Raw genomic sequence first — 23,013 nt, 5'->3', positions numbered from 1 at the left:
TAAAACAGGCTGAATACCAAGTTTCAGCCCATCCTGATCCTTAAACCCCTCAAAATGGGCCCTCAAGTTCACTGGAGTTGAGCTGTTGAGATTACAATATCTCAATCCAGATCTCGCCAACTTGAGTGAGATCTCGGTTTTTTTTTGAAGTGCAAGATTTCTCTCGTGAGCGAGATCTCCAATCTTTGATCGTGAGATACTGGAATGTTGTCTGCAGTTTTTTTTTTTACTTTTAATGAAATCTGACTGGTTCTCATTTAACTAGATTACGCTGCACTTGCTACAATCTATTAGTAAGAAAACTTTGTGATAATCAAATTAATTAAGACAATCAACATATATCTTGCAAAGGTCCCCACATCTTCTTCATGAGGAACTTGAATGATGAAAGTTGTATTGCAAGTCTGGCATCACTGACTGCTTAGAGAACCAAAGGCTTGGTGAGCTTTGTTTCCACCCATTTCCAAGAATGTTTAAACTACTTCTCTCCAAACCCATCTGGTCCAAGTTCATCCTAAACACCACCTTATATATTTTCTCTTTGGTTACGGCTCTTTCAACCACCTTGCTGCTTCTTCGGAGGACCCCTTTAAGAGGGATATTTGGCGGTTGCCTATGACAGTCCCAGACGGCTTTTTCTCTAAGTCGATTGCCTCCTTTTTAATATCCTTAGGGTCTTCTGTAGACACCTGATTCAGCCTTAACTTGAATTAGGCTCAGTCTTTCAAGATCTCGAAGGCTAGACTGTTTGTCTAGGCCCATTTCGGATATGGTATATGGATGGTTTCCAAATGAATTTCCGGATTGGGTTTTGGACTATTGGACTTCGAATCCCCTGGTTAGGGCAATTGGGATGAGGTGGTCTCAAGGGTGTTAGTTTTGGAGAGATTTAGATAATGGGGTTTGTGGGTGGATACTGAGGGTTCTTGAGAAATGGCACGAGAAGTCATTGGAATGGGTTGGAACATGGAGAGGATGCAGGTAATGATATTGGGATACTATCTCCCTAGTTTGGATGGCTAGATTTAAAAATTCCGGAATTTTTTTTTGGGGGGTGGGGGTGGGTATTAGACTTAAGAGAGTACAAAAATTCAAGAATATACATATATGTACACAAATCAGAATTGGTCAAAATTGGGATCCAAGGCCACTAGCATTGGGATATGATGTACCAAACTGTGGGACAGATCTAATGGTTGGATACTTGGATTGGTGTAATCTGCCTTCGAATTTTGGGTCTCTTGAAATGTTGGGAAGTTAAAAAAAAATGAAAAACGGTGGTATGAGAGGGGATCGAACAAGGAATAGCCAAATAGAAATTAGAGGAAATGGATTTATGGCAGTTGGACCTGATTGGGACCTTCTTGGTGCGACAATTCACCTGAAGGTAGAACTTGAAGGCTGTCCTATACGGGGACAGTCAAGAATCTGAGCTTCATTTCACTTAGAATCTTCTTAAGCTTGGATCTTCAATACCAATTGACAGAACCAGAACTTAACACATGAGAGATGCTTGATGGGAAGCTTTGTATTCAAGATTCAAAGATCTCTCCCCATCAAGTGGAAGATCTATTTATACAAATTATGGGCTGGAATTCTGGATCTCATTTGAATTCTCAGCCTTATTCTAATTGACTTCAAATACGATAAGGTCTTAGTTAGAGCCGTACCAGGACCGACTCGAAATAATAAATAACCACACTTTAAAAGATAAAAGAAAAACTCACAGGCCTAATATGTCCCTCGGGGACAGAACTACAATTCTACCAATGGTTCCACCGAGCACACCGAAAAACTGAAATAAAACTATGAACAATCTGCTAGGCTGCAACCCTAGGGGGTTCTCTTGGTCCTCCACTTGCTCTTGGATTTTGAAGGCTTGGATATTGTGTCACCCTCTGCTGATTTTTAATTTCGAGGATATGTTTTCTATTTTGTCTGCGACTGCTTTATTGAAGAAGCTGTTATTTCCATCAGTTAGTCAAAGCCACAAATACTTGCTAAACAAAGGCCCAACCCCATATTTATCAATCTTAGGTTGATTTCAATGGAAAATTGGGTAATTTGGTGCTGGACCTGCATCAAGTCTCCCAGCTTGAAAAAATTCATCCACGAATTTGGTAGTGATGTGAAGGGAGTGACATGTCTGTTTGTACCATTCCTAGGCAAAACTTAGGCAATGTAGGAATACTAGGAACGGAGCCTTCAACTCTAGGAGCTTTCTCTCCGGAAAACCATAGCGGCATAATGAATTTGGTATGATCATGTTCAAAATCAGCAGCCATGTCCATGGGGTCTTCTTCAATCGCATCTCCAGCTGGTGTTATTGCTTCAATTATGTCTTTGCAAGCTTTAGCACCATCTTCAGCTTTGGCAACCTTTTCATCAAGGGCTTGAGTCACCTCTTCGTCTTCCATTTTTCTAGCCTTGTTGTCTTTAACAGTCTCCTCTAATAGTACTTTGTCTGACATGGGCAGAACTTGGCTTCTTGGTTGGGCTAGACAGGCCCTGAAACCAAGATTCTGAACCTTGATATTAAATCATTATTTTGGCAGGGGGCATGTTTATAGAGCTGTGGTACTTGGTCTCCAAATGGAAACTAGAAATTGTAAAATTTGAAAATAAGTTTTCTGCAAATTAAAATTTTCAGCTGGCTGTGACACTTTTCGCTGGACGGTATTTTGGCGTCTTTTGGGTCCTTTTGGAAGACCATCTGGGCTGATTTGACCTGGTCCAGTTGACTCAATCTGAAATTGGTTCGGTTGGGAAGGTTCACATCAACGTTCGTCTTCTTTATCAGAAAATTAAGCAAAGAAGCTCTGTGCTGATCATGCATGCAAAAGATCTAGGATCAGAGGATGGGTAGATTGGTGGTAATGACCTAGCCAATGGCTGTGATCATTTGTAGAACATTCTAGTCTTAGCCTTTTAAGTGTTGCTTACCGTCAAATGTAAACATTTATCTTACTTATATTGTTCAATGAAACCGCCAAGGGAGCTCCATTTGCTAGTCAGATATGTTAGGATGTTAATGTGTACTATCTTGAGAATGCTTTGCAGGTTTAGCCAGCATAGGGCTTTTCTTGGTTTACTACTATTATATGGTTTCATGTTATTGTGTCTTGAGAAAAATTAATGCCTTCGACACTCTGGTTAATCTTATTGGGTCTGATTCATGACTTTGACATGTTTTGCTTACAGTGGTTCAACCAATTACAAACAGGGAGGATGCTTACCGTGAGAGATCTCTTATCTTGGGTTGATTTTATAAATGAGACACAGGGAAGCCTTGGGTCTGATTATGCATTCATGCATGGTGCCTTTCTTGTTTTGCTTGATGGTCTGAGCTTAGGTATAAGTCTTTAATCTCCCTAATGTACACCACCATCTGCTCTGTTTCTTTGATCAATATAATGTTATATTATTGGTTATAATTGTGAGTTTTCAATGCTAGATGAACTTAAAATAATTGCACTGCTTTTCTCTATTTAGTGTGTATTCTAGGTTATGGGCTATTTGGTTTAATTGCACTCATGATAACTTTCTTATGGAAAATTTATTATTGCCCCTGTACTTTTGCTAAATTACTATTTTTCTCCCTGCAATTATTGAAATTACTGATTGAACCCTGTACTTGGCCTACTGTTGCTACTGCCCCCTGCTGTTAAGGGCCGTCTATTAACTGATGAAGTGGCAGGAATCCATTTTTCAGACTGCCCTAAATGACCACAACTTCTTATTATTAATAATTTACCCTCAAGTTAAATTACAAGAAGGCAAATAAGTTGAATCAAATTCGTTTTGGACAACATCTCTGTCTTCTTCCTCTTGGCGAGATGAAGGGTGATATGGCCTTTTTCTTCTTCATCCATCAACATTTTTGCCCTTCATCTGTCAATTTAAAGAAGGGTAATATGGAATTTTTGCATCTTAACATTATTTCTTAATGCAGGGCAGATGAATAATTCGTGCTGCAAGTGGAGATTTTTAAGCCTAGAACAGTAAGGGTGACTGGGATACTCTACATATTCCTCTTTTAAGGAAGGGTAATATGGACTTTTTGCATATTAACAATATGCTTTAGTGAGGTATAATGGACATTTTGCAATGAGGACTAACAGTCACTTAAACACTGTTAGAAGCGAGAGGGGCAACAGTAATCCCAAAAAGTGCAGGGTTTGATATATAATTTTGCAAAAGTAGGGGGTGAGGGCAACAGTAAATGTCCCTTTTCTTATGGTACTTTGTGTTATTCTGTGAGTACTACGGTACATCAGTTTATGGGAATAACAAAGTTCTGTTTTCTGGTTTTGTTGCCTGCTGTAGCTTATATTGGTAGCTTCTCTTTTCTCATCGATGCCAAATTGTAGCTTTTCTGCATATCATCAGCTTTTAATCATTTTATTTTATTTTTTTGTTGAGGCACCCCCCAGGGGGGTTGACCATAAGAATCCATTATTGAGGAGAAAGAGGACTACAAACGCTCCCAAGGGGGAAAGAGAAACCAAAAAAAAGGGAACAAAGTCGAAGTCTCAACTGAGGAGGCAGTGGCTTGAAGAGACAGGAGGCCCCATGAGACAACAATGCGTCTTTTGCTTGGGTGATGCAGATTTTGGGGTTCTATAAGTGGAATAAGTTGCTTCCCTTCCTCTTCCCCATTGCTTTCCTCTTGATTTTAATGAAAATGTTTTCCCAAAACCTAATTGATTTCTTAAGTCCTGGCCCTTTTACTCCATTAAAGGCTCCAAAAGCTGCAACTTGAGACACAATTTCTTTAAAGATCTACGCAATGTATCTTTAGAGGGAATGCTGTCCAGGGATATCAAGCCATTAGATTCACTCCATCTTTGAATCCTCTTATTTCCTCTTGTCATTACTGCCTTCAATCCAATTTGCAGCACATCAAATCTGGTAAACCCCAGTTTCTATTAGAATCCCAACTTCTACCAAAACCTTAAAACCTGCAACTGTTATCTACTTCCATTCTACCCACTATAATCTACTCAAATTTGGTGGACAAAAACCTCATTACAGTTTCTACACTTGACCCAAAATTCATCCCATGATCCCTTAGAAGTCTCATTGACCTGCCATTGCTAGATCCTCCCAACCGTACTGCAATTTGGGGACTGAAGTTCCTCCAATGAAATTGCTTCAAATTTAGACTGCAACCTTCCTACAGCCTCACCCCTGAGTTCTATTGAGGCTACAGCATGATCACTACATTGAAGTTTAAATAAAGTGGTCTTTAGCCATAAATGGCTTTTGCCATGCGATGGAACTCTCTGGACATAATAAGTGTTCTTTTGTTGTATTCTATCGTTCAGTTTTTATTCTTCTTCATCATTGAAATTGATGCTCCCATTGTGGAGTTCGTCTGGTCTTCTTTCCTCTGTGTGTGTGTGTTTATATAATGGATTTAAGTTTACTCATGTTATGTACTCGGGCACTTGCAGGTAGCAGTATTTGTAGGGAATATGCGGGAGAGCTGAGAGAGAGATGTTTTTCCTATCTGCTTGGACAACTGAAGGAACTAAGGGTAACTCTTTAATTTTTCATCCATATTTTGACAACCGCTGCCTTTTGTATTGGTTTATTTATTAATTTTTTTCCTTTCCTCTTTGTCTTTGTCGGGTGTGTTGGGAACTGGTGCTCTGTAACTTCCCTCCATGCATAGATTGGATACTTTCATTAGACCCTTCTGTGAATTTTAGGCGTGTAAATGATAGTTGTGTATTTTGCCATTCTTCTGGCTTCCTGAGTTCTCTCATTCGGCTGTATCATTAATTCATTTGAAAAGAAAAACCTTTACATCTAAAACAATGGTGCAGGTTCCTGTCGAAACCATTTATGATTGGATAACCCCAAAATAAAATAAAATTGGGATAATTACTATTGCCTACCTTTACTATAGCTTAATTACTACTTTATCTTCTATACTTTTTGAAATTACTAATTCAACCTTTAACTTTGCTTGTAATTATTATTGTTCCCTACTGTTAAATTCCGTTAGTTAAATGATGACATGGCATATTTTATTTATTTGAAAATTCCAAATTAATCCTACGGATTTATATCACTTATTTACACTTTATATTAAATTACATTACTATCCTTAATAATTAGGGAAAACTTAAATCTAATTAAACAATCTTCTTTTCTAGTCAAAGGAAAGAGAGAAAAGAAAAGGAAACTCATTTTCAAATTTATATATGTACTTATTAATTTGGTAATTAAAAATCCTAATTTTTTGTGTTATTTTTAAAATTTTTATTTACTTTCCAGTTTAATGTTATCAATTTTAAGGAGTTTCTACTTCGAATAGATTGTTATTTATTTATTGTCTAATTTGATGTTAACAATTTAGGAAGTTCCTACTACCAATAGGGTGTTTTTTTTTTTTTTGGGAATCCAAAATGATAAAAATACATGTGTAAAATTATTTCATATGATTTTTTTCTAAATGAGAATAATATTATCTTTGGCCTTCTTTATTATGAAAGGGCCAAATAGACTTTAAACATTCAACCTTAACAGTCGCTTAACACTGTTAGAATTGAGGGGGCAACATTAGTTTCATAAAGAGCGGGTTCTTTTAGTAATAAAGCTATAATACCAGGGGCAACAGTAATTATTGATTATCTCTTTTTATTTTTTTTTGGGGGGGGGGGGATGGCTTACTGCATCAATTCCCTCCTTTTTTATTTAAACCAAATGTTGGAAGGACCTTTTCATCATTTTAATTCGGTCTGGATTTGGATGTTTCACATTGAGATCTTGAGTAAGAAAATGTGACTGATAGAGCCAAAAAATATGTAATTGTGTATTCTTTGAAGGGCAAAATGGACCACTAAATGATCCATATCAAGAATATACATAAAGATGCAGATTAAATATCCAAAACATTTTTAGGACACAATAAACGATGGAAATCCTAGATGGTAGTCACTAGCTAAACAAGAGTTCAATAGGGAAACATTGCTATGGGAAGCATAGGCAGCATAATATCAGTTCGTTGAAATTCTTTCACTGAACTAAAAGTAGCAGATGTTATGCAGGTCTTAAACATGCAGCCAAGGTCAAGAAACGTTGACGTAATTGATGGAGATAAAATTGTCATAGTAGGTTGTTAACTGTTGGTATTAAATAGAAAACAAGGTAAGGTATTTTGCTGGGGGTGGGGGGTGGGGTGTTTGGGGGAATAGAGAATATCTAACTTAACCTGCTTATTTAATAATATGATGGCTTGGCTTGTATACCAAATAATATCACGAGAAATTGAGAGAAAAAAGAAGGGGAGGAGCACCACATGGGTTGGGGGGAGTGTAGATCACAAGCGACAGGCCGAGGGAGACCAAAAAGTCGAGCCTTGATAAATAAAATTTAAGTATAAGGGCAATAAATAAGGATAAAAGTATCCCAATAACTAACTAGAGTTCCAAGTACCTGCAAGATCCATGTAACATCTATAAAATCAAGGTTTGAGATACCTTGCGTGAACCAAGGACCATCCAACTTATTAACAAAAGAAATAGAAATATAAATACAAAGTAAGATTGATTTGAGTCAACGTTTAATATGAAACCAGCTATGGGGACCAAACAATACCACTGACAATGGGATGGCCTCTAATTCTCTCATCCATCCATAACTGGGTTATCTCTATGTCAGCATCTTTGGCTTTGGTACACTTTGAATTATTGGTTATGCTGGACTGATGTCATCATCAGAACCTTCATTCTGCTGTCAACCATGGCAGTTTGGAGTTATTAGACATCTTTAAACAAAGGAAATATCTGAAGTTGAGCGGGATGAGCCGCCTTGTTTTCCACAAGAGATTGGGGGACAGGTTCCCCCGAGCCTCCCCCAGGGGGGTGAGTCTCAATTCGAGGCCCGTCGTGCGGGCACCCGATTTTTACAATACCGATGTCGATAATCTGACCTTCGGCACAGACAACTATCAGAAACATCGGGTAAGCAGAATTAGACAATAGTTGACAGTTTGGAGTTATTAGACATCTTTAAACAAAGGAAATATCTGATTGCCAAATTTGGTAATATTTTGGTTAACAACAAAGACACTAAGAGTCATCTGGAACACTTGAATTCTGTTTCACATATAGGATGCTTCGGGTTTTTTGGTATGGTTAATAGGTGTTGAAAAAGGTCCACTAAGGTCCAAGCCATCAAGAGTTGGTCCAACTGGGATTCATCAACAGTCTCAGTTCCCTTGAGCTGACCATAATTTATGGAAGATCTTTCAGGTTTATCATATCAGTTAAGACTTTCTGTACCATCATGGCCAAATGAATTCCACTAGATTGAGTTTCGAAGTGGTCGAAGATGTGGCCTTCCTCTTTGAGTCTGTTATATTTACCTGTTATATCCCAAACTGAAAGACCCCGTGATATTTCCGTTATCCATGGGTGCCTAACCTTTAAAGTAGTGCCTCATACCAGTTGATTCATTATGTATTATTTCAACCAAGTGAATCAAAATCAGTAGGACCTTCTGGAATGTTAAATTGCAATGCAGAGAAAGATGTGCCCTTCCTCTTTAGGTCTGTTGGATCTACCCATTGCATCACCCAAAGATCGCCATAATATTTCCATCATCTTTGGAGGGTTCACGATTCAGCTAACAAGTAGGTGGTTGGTGTCTTTTGTTTATTCCTCATCACATAGTTTACTCACAAGTAAAACTGTAGATGTTATCTGTGCCTCTGTGGAGGGTAGATCTGGGTGCAACTATAAGACTGCTCCATTATGACCAAGGTTCCGAGGGTCTGGGTTGGAAACTGCGTATCTGCGAAAGTAGGGTAAGGCTGTGTACATTGTGATCCTCCCCAGATGCCGTATTGGCAGGATCCCCTTGCACTTTTATGCCGTTTTCTTTTTGAGTTGAGTATATGTGGACAGTTTGGTTGTCCATTGGATCAAACTTTTTGCCATGTGTACCATATTAGAGCACTTTGTTAGTGTACGATTGTGATAACTATTTAATATTGTCTTTGTTGGTGCAGATGGTCAATACTGGTTCAGTTGATTCCAATCTGACTGACATGGAAAATTACGGGTGGGGTGATCATCGAAACGCTGCAGATGCCTTCTGGGCAAATGGTGTCCAGTCTAACGATGTTTTCGGTATTGATCCGTTTTACATTACAAGAGGTGCGTGATTGTGTTCTTCCTCCTCCACCTCTCCAAGTAATATTTGTTCATATTACATTTAAATGATAAATGTTATGTAAAATAATTTTTCCATATTGGGGGTGCCTCTTGATTCTTGCTTTCCTAGACATCCGGGCATGTATCTGTTGAAGGTGTCATTCTATTGTAAAAACTTGATCGTCTTTATTACTTTGACATGGTTGATTTCATGACATGTAGCACAAGTTTAAGTTTTCTTACTATGCATACATGTGGGCTGTTTCAAGAGGCCTACCTACAAATATTGTTGATCTGACTCTTGGGGAAGGTAGAACTTCATGCATCTTGCCAAGTACCTTAAGCAAGCATTGCTAATCTGGCCGTAGATGTTGGTGTAGTTTTCAGACCGTGGATGGCCCAAAAAGCCTTAGAAAAAAGGTGCTAAGACCTTCACTTGCCTAGATTTTTTACTACTTGGCCTTTGCCTTGGTTGCCAACAACTTGCTAGATGTTGGGTCACTTTGACCAGTTGATATTGGTGTGCACCATTAATGGTCTTACTTTGTTTTTCCTTTTGATATTATGTTTCTTTTATGAGCAGTGCAAACGTATTGCGGCTCCTCGTGTCTTTAAGGTGGTTAAGATCAGCAAATGTATGTCCAGAATCTTGGTAGTAAGATTGCGGATTATTTTGCATGTTTTAATGAAGTTTAGTTGCATGATGTTCCTGGTTTAGTTCATACTCTATATCACTACTGTGTATACTTCAACACGGTACGTATCTGGAAATATTTTAGTATATACGTCTAAGTTAGGGTTGTTTATGGCTTTATGCACATCTTGATCAATTTACAAAAAATAAAGGAGATATTCAAAGCTATAATAACTATAGGGGCATTAAATTGATGAGTCATACTATGAAATTATGGGAGAGAGTAATGAAACCCGTTTGAGACACTTAACTACAATTATGGAGAACTTGTTTGGGTTTATGCCAGGAAGATCTACAATAGAGGCTATTTACTTAATTATGAGACTTATGGAAAGGTATAGAGAATGTAGGAAAGACTTCCATATGGTATTTATTGACCTAGAAAAAGCTTATGATAGAGTTCCTAGAGTGTTAATTTGGCAGGTACTAGAGAAAAAAAGTGTTGTAAGTAAATATGTTTGATGGTTCGGTGACAAGTGTAAGAACAATGGGGGGGACAAAGTAATGAATTCCCAAATACAGTTGGGCTACATCAAGGATCAACTTTGAGCCCATATCTATTTGCACTTTATGGATGAATTAACAAAGACATTCAAGATGAGGTCCCGTGGTGTATGCTTTTTGCTGATGATATTGTGTTGATTGATGAGACTCAAGTGGGGATTAATACCAAATTAGAATTATGGAGAGCAACTTTGGAATCTAGAGGCTTTAAACTAAGTAGAACGAAGACAAAATATCTAGTTTGTAACTTTAAGTCGTGATTGGCAGACGATGAGGTGGTGATACTTGATGATAAGGAGATTCCTCAGTGTGATTGTTGTAGGTACCTAGGTTCAATCATAAATAAAAGAGGTGATATAGAGGATGATGTTTCCCAAAGAATTAAAATAGGGTGGATGAAGTGGAGAGGTGCGTCCGGGTCTTGTGTGATCGGTGTATTCCATTAAAGCTTAAAGAAAAATTTTATAGGACCGTTGTTCGATTGGCTATGATGTACACGGTGTAGAGTGTTGGGCTGTTAAAAAGAATCTTATAGATAAACTCAGTATAACAGAAATGAGGATGCTAAGATAGATGAGTGGCAAAACTAGGAAGGATAAAATAAAGAATGATCATATTAGAGTTGGTTTGGGAGTTGCTCCCATAAGTGATAAGCTTTGAGAAAGTCGTTTGAGGTGGCACGACCACGTTCAATGGAGACCTATAAATGCCCCTCTACGGAGAAGTGATATAATCCAGATTGAAGGGACTAGAAGAGCTAGGGGTAGGCCTAAGATAATCTTAAGAGAACTGGTGAGAAATGATATGCATAGCTTAGGCCTTGTATCTAGCATGGCTTCAAACATAATTGATTGGAAGGCAAGAATCCATGTAGCCGACCCCATTTAGTGGGGACAAGGTTTATTGTTGTTGTTATTGATTTGTTTAGTGCATGGTGTAGGGTTCTCTGATTTGCTGGTTAGGTATGGCTTCTAATGAATTTGGTTAGCTTTCAAAGAGTTACAGTATATTTGGGGCCAAAATATGAAGTGTGGGGTAATTTTCCTGAGATGGTTTTGGAGGTTCTAATGCATAGAGAATTGAATGAAACTTGGATCAAACCTAGAGCTTGCTGCCCAATAGTTGCTCTTTTCATCATATTTGTGTGGTTAAATTTCAAGTTACAAAGAATCTCAATTTTGGGGTTTCAAAGTAAGAGCTAGGGTTTGGCTTGTTAGGATAGGCTTAAACTTGGAAGTGATGTAGGTAAGGATACATGGATATCATCATCCAAATTTGTGGCCAAAGTTGAGAACATATCTAATGATTAGATGGGTGTAGAGCTGACCTTGAATTTTGGGTGTTATTGGGAAGTTCAAAAATCCAAGAAAATAAGAAAAGGTGATAGGATTTTGTCTCCGTAGGTACCAAAACTAGTGAAATTTGGCAAAATTTCGATGAAATTTTCTGAAATTTCAGGCCATGGGTGCGCATTATATGAGTATGATCTGTTATCTGTTCTCAGGTAATGAGGAGGCTGCACCCCAGGGATTTGAGTTTCTAGCGCCTACCACTCGTAGAAATACATTGCGTCTGCTGCGTGCAATGCAGCTTGCAAAACCTGGTATGTATCCAGTGAAGTTTGTCATGTTGTTACTTGAAGGTCTACATGTAATTGTTTTCTTATATACTGTGTTGTGCCTATGTTTTCTAGTGTTACTGGAAGGTAGTCCAGGCGTTGGAAAGACTAGTCTGATTATTGCACTTGGCAAGTTTTCTGGCCATAAAGTTGTGCGCATCAACCTCTCGGAGCAGGTTAGAGATCTTTTATCCTGTATTTTATTTGTTTTCTCTGCTTCCTACCTCCTTTTGAATTTCTTAGATATACTCTAATCTGAATCATTTTCAATGGAAATAATAACTGTTACAGACTGATATCATGGATTTATTGGGTTCTGACTTGCCTGCGGAATGTGAAGAAGGAATGAAGTTTGCATGGTCTGATGGGATCCTTCTACAGGTTCAACTTTCTTATGTTGATGATATGCTTGACTATCTTGTTTCTTTTGGAAACTGCTTTGAGGTTTTTGGACTCATTCCGGTTTACCATTGCAGGCTTTAAAAAGTGGAAGCTGGGTTTTATTGGATGAACTTAATCTTGCTCCACAATCTGTGTTAGAAGTATAGTTGTTCGACTCAATTGAGTTTTTGCTATTCCTTTTTTGAAACTACATTGCCAAAATAAATGCATGCTAACTCATGTTCACTTCATCAGGGTCTCAATGCCATTCTAGATCACCGGGCTGAGGTCTTCATTCCAGAGCTCGGACGTACATTTAAGTGCCCTCCATCTTTCAGAGTTTTTGCATGTCAAAATCCTTCATCCCAAGGAGGAGGAAGGAAAGGCCTTCCAAAATCATTTCTAAATCGCTTCACTAAGGTGTGTATTTCTTATTTGATTTCTATTTTCATCTAATTGGTGCTAGGGCTTGTTCAATGTGATGGCTAAACTATTAGACCAGATGTAAAACTGGATATGGATTCTGATAATTGAAAATTGAAACAAGTATATATTTCTTGATTTGCCAAATCTGATAGGGAGAGATTCAGTGTATCACAATTCTGCTCACTTAATGTTTTGAGCTTTAGGTTCTGAAGCTAAACATTTGTTCTCCGCACACGTCACACCATGTTCTATGTTACTAATGGTTGGTTCATGTAAATATATATTTATGTAGTCTTAGAGTCAGCTTGTAAGTTCTTTAGTTATTTGTTCATTTATTTTTAACTTAAGGAGCTAGGTATACTAGTTATATGCTGTGAGGCATCACAAGTTGGGGACCAGAGGTGAGGACTTATCAACAGCTTCATTGAACGAAGCCTACCAGTACAAATGATGAGTGCCGTCAGTATATGGACCAGCAAATAGTTGTTGGGATTATTGGTGGAATGCCTTAAAACTCTTCACATGAAAATGTAGGAGAGTTGGCAGCTGCTGTACTAGCCAAGGATGATTATGAGTGTCCTTAAATGAACTTCCTTGTGAATAAAATGAACGCAACACTTGCATAGTAATGGAATTAATATAGCTAAATATGCTATTCCTGTTGTGATGAGTGATGGCGATGGTCCTGCATGCCTGGAGATATAGACTGACTTGTTTGGTTTTTTTTTGGTGGTGGAGATATCAATTGATTGTTGTTAGTCTTGTGACAATCAACTTCCGTTATGCTCATATTCAAAGCAAGCTGAAATTTTATTATCTGATAAATAAGAATAGAACTCTTTGCAATGGAGGAAGTTTAGGGTTACCTGGAGTCTACATTACCAAGCAGATACGGAATTTAATCCATAAACCTTGTAAAATCTGAGGCAATAATCTACTGCAATGTTCATAAATATGTAAGTCTCATCAAGTTTTGCTGTTTTACCATAGAGCAAGAACTTGGCTGATATTATGACTTATGAGAATCATTTGATTCATTATAGTTAAGCTTGATGTATCCCTTGATCAAATATGAAAATGTTATGTATGTAATAATGCAAATGCTATGTTACTATTTTCCTAATATTTATCTTATTGGTTGTAGGTTTATGTTGATGAGTTAGCGGAGAATGATTATCTCTTCATCAGTAATTCACTGTTTCCAACAATACCGAAACATATACTCTCAAAGTTGATTTTATTTAATAGGCGATTATACGAAGATACAATGTTACTTCACAAATATGGTCAGGATGGTTCTCCCTGGGAATTTAATCTGCGAGATGTTCTTCGGTCATGCCAAATAATAAAAGGTGTAGTTTTCTCGTCTGCGGTTAACTTATTCCCTTATTTGCTTATCATCATAATCATCTTTTGATTGCTGTTGCCTGATATGTAGGCGCACCCGAAATTTCACAAGTTGATTGTTTTCTTAATGTCATATACATTCAAAGAATGCGCACTGCAGCTGATCGTAGAGAAGTTATGCAACTCTATGAAGAGGTTTTTGGGTTGAGGCCATCTATAAATCCTTATCCAAGATTACAGATTGATCCAGAGCATTTGATTGTGGGGAATGCAGCTATGTACAGAAATCGTTTTCAAGCATCCAAAATTTCAGAAAGCAAGCTTAGCATACTGCCCGGAATTCGCAATACATTGGAAGCTACTCTACAATGTGTACAGAATCAATGGTTGTGCATCTTGGTTGGTCCATCTTCATCTGGTAAAACTTCAGTTGTCAGATTACTTGCAGAGCTGACTGGAAATGTGCTCAATGAATTGAATCTTTCATCTGCGACTGATATTTCTGAACTGATTGGATGCTTTGAGCAATATAATGCCTTCCGCAGTTTTCGTACTGTCGTTGCTCAAGTTGAGCGATACATGGGCGAGTATTGCAGTCTAAATTTGGAGTCCTCAGTGCAATCATTTTTAGTTGAACGCAGGAATTTACTTGATCGATGGCTTGCTTTCTTACGTGACATAAACTATAGTTCTATTTCAAGTTATGCTTACTCAGATTTTGAGAAATGGAGCAGTGAATCCTTTAATTTGCTGGGCTCATTGGTTGAGATTGTTGAACAGATAAAGCTTGATTTAGAGACATATCAGTTGCCTGTATCCTACTCATGCAATCAACTGAATCAATCTCTTGAGATGATAATAAACTTGCAAAAAAATCGCAGCAGACAGCGAGCTTCTGCAAAATTTGAATGGGTCACAGGGCTGTTAGTCAAGGCTATTGAGAATGGCGAATGGATTGTTCTGGAGAATGCAAATCTTTGCAATCCCACGGTGTGTATATATTCTTATTCTTGTATTATCTCAACTTCTTGTTGTAACCTTATTTCCTTACCACATGGACATCTTTTTCTTTCAATGCAGGTTCTTGACCGGATCAACTCTCTTGTGGAACCCAGTGGATCCATTACTATTAATGAACGTGGGCTTTTGGATGATAAACCCATGGTCCTCCATCCCCACAACAAATTCCAAATGTTCCTCACAGTTAACCCAAAGTATGGTGAAGTCTCTAGAGCAATGCGGAATAGAGGAGTAGAGATATATGTGATGAAACCGGACTGGCTGCTTGATGGGGAGAGTTGTTATGATTGCAAGGAAATTGAGTTAGGGGATGTGAAGAGGTTTTTAGTTCTATCAGGTATTCCTGTTAGTGGGCTCGTTGATGCTATGGCTGAAGCACATATCTATGCCAGAGATGCGGCTTTGTGCCGTGGGATGCAAATAACACTACTGGAACTTACACGTTGGGTTCAGTTATTCCAGCAGTTGCTTGTGAATGGGAATAGGCCTACACTGAGTCTTCAATTAAGTTGGGAACACACATATCTGTCTTCCTTAGGTGAGGCTGAAGGACATGATATTGTTATGCAAGGGAAGTTATCTTATTTCTCACCATCTAAACTTTATAAGTTAGAAAGTTTGCTCGGGCATTCTTTGTCCTTGCCAGGTGGGTGGCCTGCGCCTCATAAGTTAAGGAACTTTATTTGTCACCCTAAAGAAGCTTGCATCAAACAAAATTGCTTGTATCTGGAATTCCTGGGAATACAGTGTGCTGCTTACCAATTAAGCATTGACCATAATGGATGCTTGACGGAACTTTCTTTTACTCCTATGGACCATTTAGGGACTAAATTATTGATTGATGGAAAGCAAGTAATCCCGTCTGTAATTCCTTTTCAGATGTTAATGAATGTTTGGTTTCCTATGGATCCAAATGAATTGATTACAAAGCATGCTAGACTGGCCGAATTTGACTTGCAGATGGTGAATAAGATGCTTTTTTTTGCTGCGTGGTGGACAATTGAACAGGCCACTGAGACTGATCTTAACCTTTATATCTGCTGGTTAAATTGGTATATTTCCATCTTAGAGCCATACTGTGACTTTTTCAAATCTTTCTTAAAGTTACTTGAATGGTTGACAAGTCATCCTACTTGGAACCGTATCATTTATTGCCGAAGAGAGATTCTTTCGCATGGTCAAATAGATCTGAATACCCAACCCCTCCCAATTCTTTCATTAAAGTTAATAGAGTTAACTGCTTCAGATAGAGAATTGCAAAAATCCAGTAGAGAACTTTTTAATGCCATCCAGTGTATAAGCCTCTTACGACTGAGTTTTCAACAACGGAATACGGAGGATGAATACAAGCACTGTGATAAAACTCATTGTTTTAATGACTTATTGGTGGCCCTACGTGAGTTGGAAGAAAAGGTGCTACAGGAGTTGGAAGAAAATTTGCTTGATATTCCTGAGTGCTCACTTGACTTTGACCTACTATTCCAGTTGAGCACTAATCTTCATGAGGCTCACACATTGTTTTGGAAGGGTATTACCTCATTACAGAATGAGTATGTGCAAATGTCTTGGCGTTCATTGAAGAAAGATGTCCTAAGACTGCGGAAGCTTTTCCCTGAAGCAGTTAACAATGTACTGGTATGTTGTTCCAATACTAATTTTCATTTGATAGATCATATTGGTTTATTGTCTCAGTGTCTCTATGACAGCCTTTTGCTAGAAGCTTTACATGTAATCTTTATTCTTGATTTGGGAATAGGTTCAAAGTATGAGTATGGATAGATTATCATCTTGTGGTTCTATGCTGTGGAAACATGGGGGTCATCCATTCTTGCCATCCTCTGCAGAGGTCTATTCTAAATTGCAGCAACTTTTATGCTTCTGTGAACTAGTTTGGCCAGTGAAGACAAGGTCTTGGAGGGAGGATCGTTCTGGTATGCTTGCTGATTTTTCTCTTACATGGCCTTTTGTGACTTTGACCTAAAAATAAAAAAAGGAACTTTGTTCCTTTTAAGTATCTGACTCTGTTTATTAAGATAATCAACTGTTTGCAGGGAATTTGTTCACTGTGGAATCTGCTGTATCTTTGAATAAAGAAGTCAGATTTTTAGCAATGCAAGGTAGCTTTTTATTCTTCTCATGTTCTATCATTGTTGTACTTGTTCCACTAGATCATATTTGTAATATAGCCTAAGAATTATGTTACTGGCGATAACTCAAAGCTTTTAATGAATCTGAGGCTAAACTGCTAAGATGCCACATCTACAACATGCTGGACCTAAACATCTAAGATGGCAGTTTTTCTTACACTGAATATTTTAGAAACATATGAGATTAGAATTACAATACACAAGTGTATCCATGCACAATCACACTTAAATGTTGTTCTACAATGTATCCCATCTCGCTTTTGCTGATGATCTTATGATCTTCTCAAAAGCTGATCACCTGTCCATCTCTTCCATCCTCTCGGCCCTCGCCCTTTTCGAATCTCTCTCAGGGCTCTGAGTTAACCTCAATAAATCTACCCTCTTTCTTTTGGGTGTGTCTGATTATCTGCAAACCTCCTTTCTGCAGCTCTCGGGGTTCAAGCCCGGCTCCTTTCCCATCACCTACCTTGGCCTTCCTCTTATTCTTGGTAGGCTTACCTGCCATCATTGTCTCCCCATGCTTGATCATAACTGTAAGAAGCTTCAACTTTGGAAAGGCAAGCTCCTCTCCTTTGCTGGTCGAGTGGCGCTCATCCGCTCAGTCCTTCAATCCTCCTATCTCTACTGGTGTGATATCTTTTCTATTCCGAAATCCAGTGTTCATGCTATGGAGTCCCTTTCCTCTGCTTTCCTCTAGAAAGGGTGTGAAGCCTCACGCTTCATCCACCTTGTTGGTTGGTTGACCATCTACTGTCCTACCTCTAAAGGTGGCCTTGGCATTCACCAGATTTCTGATGTTAACATGGCTTGCCTTCTTAAGCTTATTTGGAAAATTGCTTCAAAGCAATACTCCATCTGGGTCATCTAGGTCTACTTTCACCTTCTTCGATCAGATTCCTTTTGAACGGTCCCCATGCTCTCCAACCCTTCATGGGTCTGGAGGAAAATTTTCTTATCGCGTCCACGCGCTCTCCCCACTATCTCAATCTCTGTCTCCAATGGCTCCTCCACATCCTTTTGGCTTGACCTGTGGCATCTGATGGGTATTATCTTTTCTCTTTTTGGCCCTCGCTTTGTTTATGACACCCGCATCCCCATATCCACCTCCTTGTCCGCCTTTATTTCTGATGGTTCTTGGATCCCCGCTCCCCTCTCCATTCTCACATAGGTTTGGGACTCTCTCCCCCTCCTCTCCACTCTCTCTCCCCCTCTGTCCAGCCCTCCCCATGACATTACCATTTGGCTTCCTTTGCCTACCAAAACCTTCTCCATGACCACAACCCCAAACCCCCTTGATCCCCCTGGTTTGGTTCAAAGGGCACATCCCTTGCCAATCCCTTACCCTTTGGGGGCTTTTAACATTGCCCTCTCCGCCCAATCCTTCCTCATTGGCCTCCATATCCCTGCTAACCCAAATTGCATCCTTTGTTGGAATGGTTCGGAAGACATTGATCACCTTTTCTTTTCTTGCCCTTTTTCTAGATCTATCTGGGAAAAAACCTTTTCTTCCATTTGGGCCTGTTTGAGGCGTTCTTTTGACTTCACTAGTGTTTGGTCTTGGATTCTGAGAAAGTTTTCCAGTTCTTCCATCTGTGATTGGGTTGGTAAGCTCGTGTTCTGTGCCACTATACACCATCTTTGGTGGGAGCATAACCTTCGTAGATAGACTTCCAAATCCCGTTCAAAAGTCTTGATTTGGAACGCTATCTATTTTGATGTTTCCTCTAGGCTTGTAGCTTCTCCCTCCCCCCCCTCTGATTGATGACACCCCAAGGAACAGGCTTATTGTTGTCTCCTGGGATCTAAACTCTTCCTTGTGGTCTTCCTCTTAAAGACTGTTTTCTGTTGTTGAATTTAATTATTTATTCATCCCAAAAAAAAAAAGTCGATGTAGGGGAATCTTTTATTGAAGATTATGGTAAGTTTTGATGGTGGAATTGGGCTGGAATGTATCCCAACAACATATGTGATTAAAATTACAATACACAGGCGTGTGCATGCAGAGTCACACTTAAATGTGGTTCTAGGGTTGTAGGAGATCAATCATAAAGCAATAACCAGGATCTTCTTTGAACAGAGTAGCTTGGCTAGGTCAAAACAGGAGTTCTGGTCAAAATTAGGGTTAGGGTTATGCCAAGTTGATATAGTAGAGTCTTTTATTGTAGATTATGGTAAGTTTTGGTGGCGGGGAGTAGGCAGGAATGTATTTCAACAAGTTAGGTTTTGTTTATGGGGCTTTTGTAAAGAGAAGATGAGAGTATCTGGGGTTTAGGATGCTCAGACGGGATCCAGCTTAGATCGAATTTCCTGCAGGAGTAGGGATAACTCGATTCATAAGTACGTTTGTTGTGATAGCTGGTTTGTCCTACTGATTGGGAGAGGTATTGCTGTATTGGTAAGTTTCTTAGAAGGTTAGAAGAAGAAGGGCTGGGGTTGTAGTTTTCATGTAGTCTAGGAGAATCAAGGCATTTGAAACCTGGGGTTGCAAAAAGGAAGGATGGAAAAGCCAACAAGGTGACAATGGCAGACCAAGTACTAGAAAGGCACCTGGAATTCTAGGCTCCATCTAGGGGATGTCTTGACAAACCATTGTTGAGTTTCAGGCACTTTGATCGTCTTAGGTTCCTTCTTGGTGCCTGCTTCATTTTTTGAGCTTGCCTAATGCCTTGGTTTACATATGTGCTATTACAAATATGAAATGAAGTTACCGTTTTTGAGGCAAAGGCTTGTTTGAGTGGGGAATTTGAACACGAATCGAGCACAAAAACACCAAAAGAAAGCTTCCTGAACCACTTGGGTATAAACACCAAATTTACATTGCTCAGACACAAGGCAAAATAAATAAATAAAAATAAATTAAAAAAGAAACAAAAAAGAAAATTGAGTGTTGATAAGAGCAGAAAAAAATATTTTTCTAATATCGAAGTTCAATATCCACTCCCCTCCCTCCCTCCTTTTTCTTAACAACCTTATACAGAAGGCTAAAAAATAAACTGTAAAGGAAGGATCTGAGATATTCCTTAACTTATTAGGTTTCCACAAATAACGAATATCTCTCTTTTATCTGCTCCTATCTTGATGAACTGAAACCAAAGCTCCCAATTTTGGTTGAGTAGTTGTTTAAGTCTTCAATGAGCCTATTGAAAGATTGATGCAAATAAACAAACTTTTGTTCTCCATAGAACCTGTTGAACTGGCTAAGCTTAAAAGAAACCAAGTATAAAAATGAAGACATAATCCTGTATGTAAATATTTTAGACATAATTTAGGCCCATAAATGCATAGTTGTCAAGGCGTTGCCTACACGGGCACCATCCATACTTGGCAGCTTAGTTAGTTTGAACTTGAATTTTTAGACTACAATTCCTTGGTTGCATAGGCATCTTATAGACATGCATGAAGTCACCTGTTTACATCAAAAACCCATGGTTTCAAATGCCTAAGCATATATACAAGCCAAATATTGGCTCATTCCTAATAAAACAAGCTTATTTTGGTGTTGAACTTGCATCAACACGAACACACTTGAGATAAATTTTAGTTTGGTTCCCAACCGGATGCCACCCGGACCAAATTGTTACTGCGGTGTAACTTATAACTAAATGCTTCCGTCAATTATCTGCTTGATATAGGCATTCAAGGCTTACATATCCCTGTAATCTTGTATGCTGCAATTTTCTGTTTGGTTAACGGGAAAAAAACAATTTTTTCTTCTTTAGGTGTTTGCATGGCATCATATTTTTCAAGCAATAATATTGATCAAGGTGGTATCCACATTGTTCCACAGTTGGAAGAGATGTATCAGGTTTGCTACTTTAGAGGCTGATGTGACTCTGACATCTCTTAGATATTTTCCCATTTGACTGACTTGTTGCATTACTTGCAGATGCTTTTAGGTAGGTTTGAACATGAAAAACAAAAGCTGGTACCTGTTCTAACATCTAATGTGAGTGCTTCGGGAATGGAAATTCAATCTGTTTGTTGTTCTTTCTGCCCTGAGATACTGTGTACAAAGTCCGGCTTCAATGGTTGGCGGGAAATTCTTCCCATCATTGACAGAATGAGCTTTTTCCTGGATTTGGAATTACTTGAAGGATTATCAAAAATAGTTGTGCTCGATGCTGATGAACAATATCAGGTAATGTGAATTAAACAGAAACATGACATAGCTTGGCGTGCTGTTAAGTCTGTGCTTTGTTTTATCGCAACAAATCTGGTTAATTTTGTCATAGTGAGTCTAGTGATGGCCCTCAAGTTGAATATGAGCTTTTTCTGCTTGTTATTAGCTTGGAATTAAAAAGTGTGGAGCTAGTGATCTACTTCTGCCTTTGCTGGGAAGTTTGCCCTTAGAGTTAGTCTGTCTGTGGGTTATACCTGTTATCTGTATGGAGTCAGCTAGAGCTTCGTATTACCAACAAATTTTACAGAGCAGTAGAGTAAAAGAATAGAAGGCTTAAGCTTTTGAAAAGAAAATCAAGTTCCGAATGTTGTTCTTCATGTTTTCAACTGTTCATTTTATGTAGGACGTGTCCCTTTATGTGCATATTACAACAATTACTGCAAGTAAATCATGTCTTGCCACCAACCTTGTCTGTTCTGGTGATGAAAACTTGTAAACCAGTCGAATCAGATATTGTGACCTGTTACAATCTGTTATTTCATGGGCCTGGTTATGTTCATTATCAGAACTAGTTTTAGCGAGGGAGTTTGAACTACTTGCTTTAATGTATCTTTTTACAAGGCAAATAAAATTATCTTTAGATTTTTAATTTTATATTTTCTCAGATAACCCCAGAAACATAGTAGTTATTTCATAACAAGTATCTGCACCACCAGACCTCATCTTCAAGTTCTTTGCCTGATTAACTGCCCTTTAACCACTGGGTCATCACGTTGCTTAAAACTGTTGAAAAATCCCAAGCAGACATCTGAACCACCGGGATGTTCAAAGTCCAAATCATAAGAGTATGGACGATGACTTACCCAGAGGCACCAACAGATATGTTGCAGATTAGAGGAAATAAATGAGCAATTGTTAGGCTGAAAATCTTGTTAGAAGTTGTTGGAGAGACATGGATATCCTTGGGTTAACATCCAATATGTTATCATGTTACATCTTTAAACAGTATTCAATGGCGATACAGGATTTATGTGGATGACCCCTTTTTTATTGGGTGTAAGACTAACATGCCTAACATACTAAAGGTTGACTTGATTATTTCTGGTCGGCAGTTAACTGCCTCGTAGTGGGTTCTAATCCTACTTGGGGAGATTTGATTCGTTCTGAATTAAATGAATTCAGAATGGAAGGGTTCGGATTGATCGTTGGGAGGAGGTAACATTCCCTGTTTTTCATTCTATTGCATGCTTTCTTATCGTATCCCAATTTGTTCTGCAATATTTGGGAGAAATTTTCATTACTTTGGTGTAGATCTGGGATAATCCTTTGTTCCATGGCCCTGGGGCTAGTTACAACTAGCCAATTAAGAATTCAGCAATGTATGTACTAGTGCTAGCAGTGCATCAAAGATGCAATCATTGATTCTCAGTGTTTTTATGAGTAAAAAGATCAATATATAAATTAGTCAGTAGTTTGGCCTTTCTAGATTTCTTTTCACTAGTGTCTATGTGGTTCACTACTTTTTGTTTATTTATATTACTTTTTAATAAGTAGACGTTTATATTATAGAGGGAAAAAATATGCTGAAG

General features: G+C 38.5%; 1 protein-coding gene across 4 annotated transcripts in view; it reads left to right on the top strand.

Moving 5' to 3' along the window:
• Positions 1 to 23,013, top strand: part of LOC149021545 (midasin-like protein) — a 117,690-nt gene that overhangs the window by 52,725 nt on the left and 41,952 nt on the right. For 3 of the 4 annotated variants that reach the window (XM_089149763.1, XM_089149765.1, XM_089149762.1), the window contains 15 exons: positions 3,202 to 3,352; positions 5,457 to 5,539; positions 9,023 to 9,170; positions 11,870 to 11,968; positions 12,059 to 12,159; positions 12,275 to 12,364; positions 12,460 to 12,525; positions 12,620 to 12,784; positions 13,935 to 14,142; positions 14,229 to 15,127; positions 15,218 to 16,792; positions 16,914 to 17,088; positions 17,191 to 17,274; positions 21,024 to 21,109; positions 21,191 to 21,442. In XM_089149763.1, coding sequence (XP_089005889.1) covers positions 3,202 to 3,352; positions 5,457 to 5,539; positions 9,023 to 9,170; positions 11,870 to 11,968; positions 12,059 to 12,159; positions 12,275 to 12,364; positions 12,460 to 12,525; positions 12,620 to 12,784; positions 13,935 to 14,142; positions 14,229 to 15,127; positions 15,218 to 16,792; positions 16,914 to 17,088; positions 17,191 to 17,274; positions 21,024 to 21,109; positions 21,191 to 21,442 — 4,182 coding nt within the window. The remainder of the gene's footprint in view (positions 1 to 3,201; positions 3,353 to 5,456; positions 5,540 to 9,022; positions 9,171 to 11,869; positions 11,969 to 12,058; positions 12,160 to 12,274; positions 12,365 to 12,459; positions 12,526 to 12,619; positions 12,785 to 13,934; positions 14,143 to 14,228; positions 15,128 to 15,217; positions 16,793 to 16,913; positions 17,089 to 17,190; positions 17,275 to 21,023; positions 21,110 to 21,190; positions 21,443 to 23,013) is intronic. The other variant, XM_089149764.1, reaches the window with a different exon arrangement.

This window comes from Hakea prostrata, chromosome 3 (assembly GCF_041222555.1).
Source record: "Hakea prostrata isolate BN-2017 chromosome 3, UWA_Hpros_2, whole genome shotgun sequence".
Lineage (NCBI taxonomy): Eukaryota > Viridiplantae > Streptophyta > Magnoliopsida > Proteales > Proteaceae > Hakea > Hakea prostrata.
The sequence above is the reverse complement of the archived record's forward strand: the minus strand, read 5'-3'. Positions and strand labels throughout refer to the sequence as shown.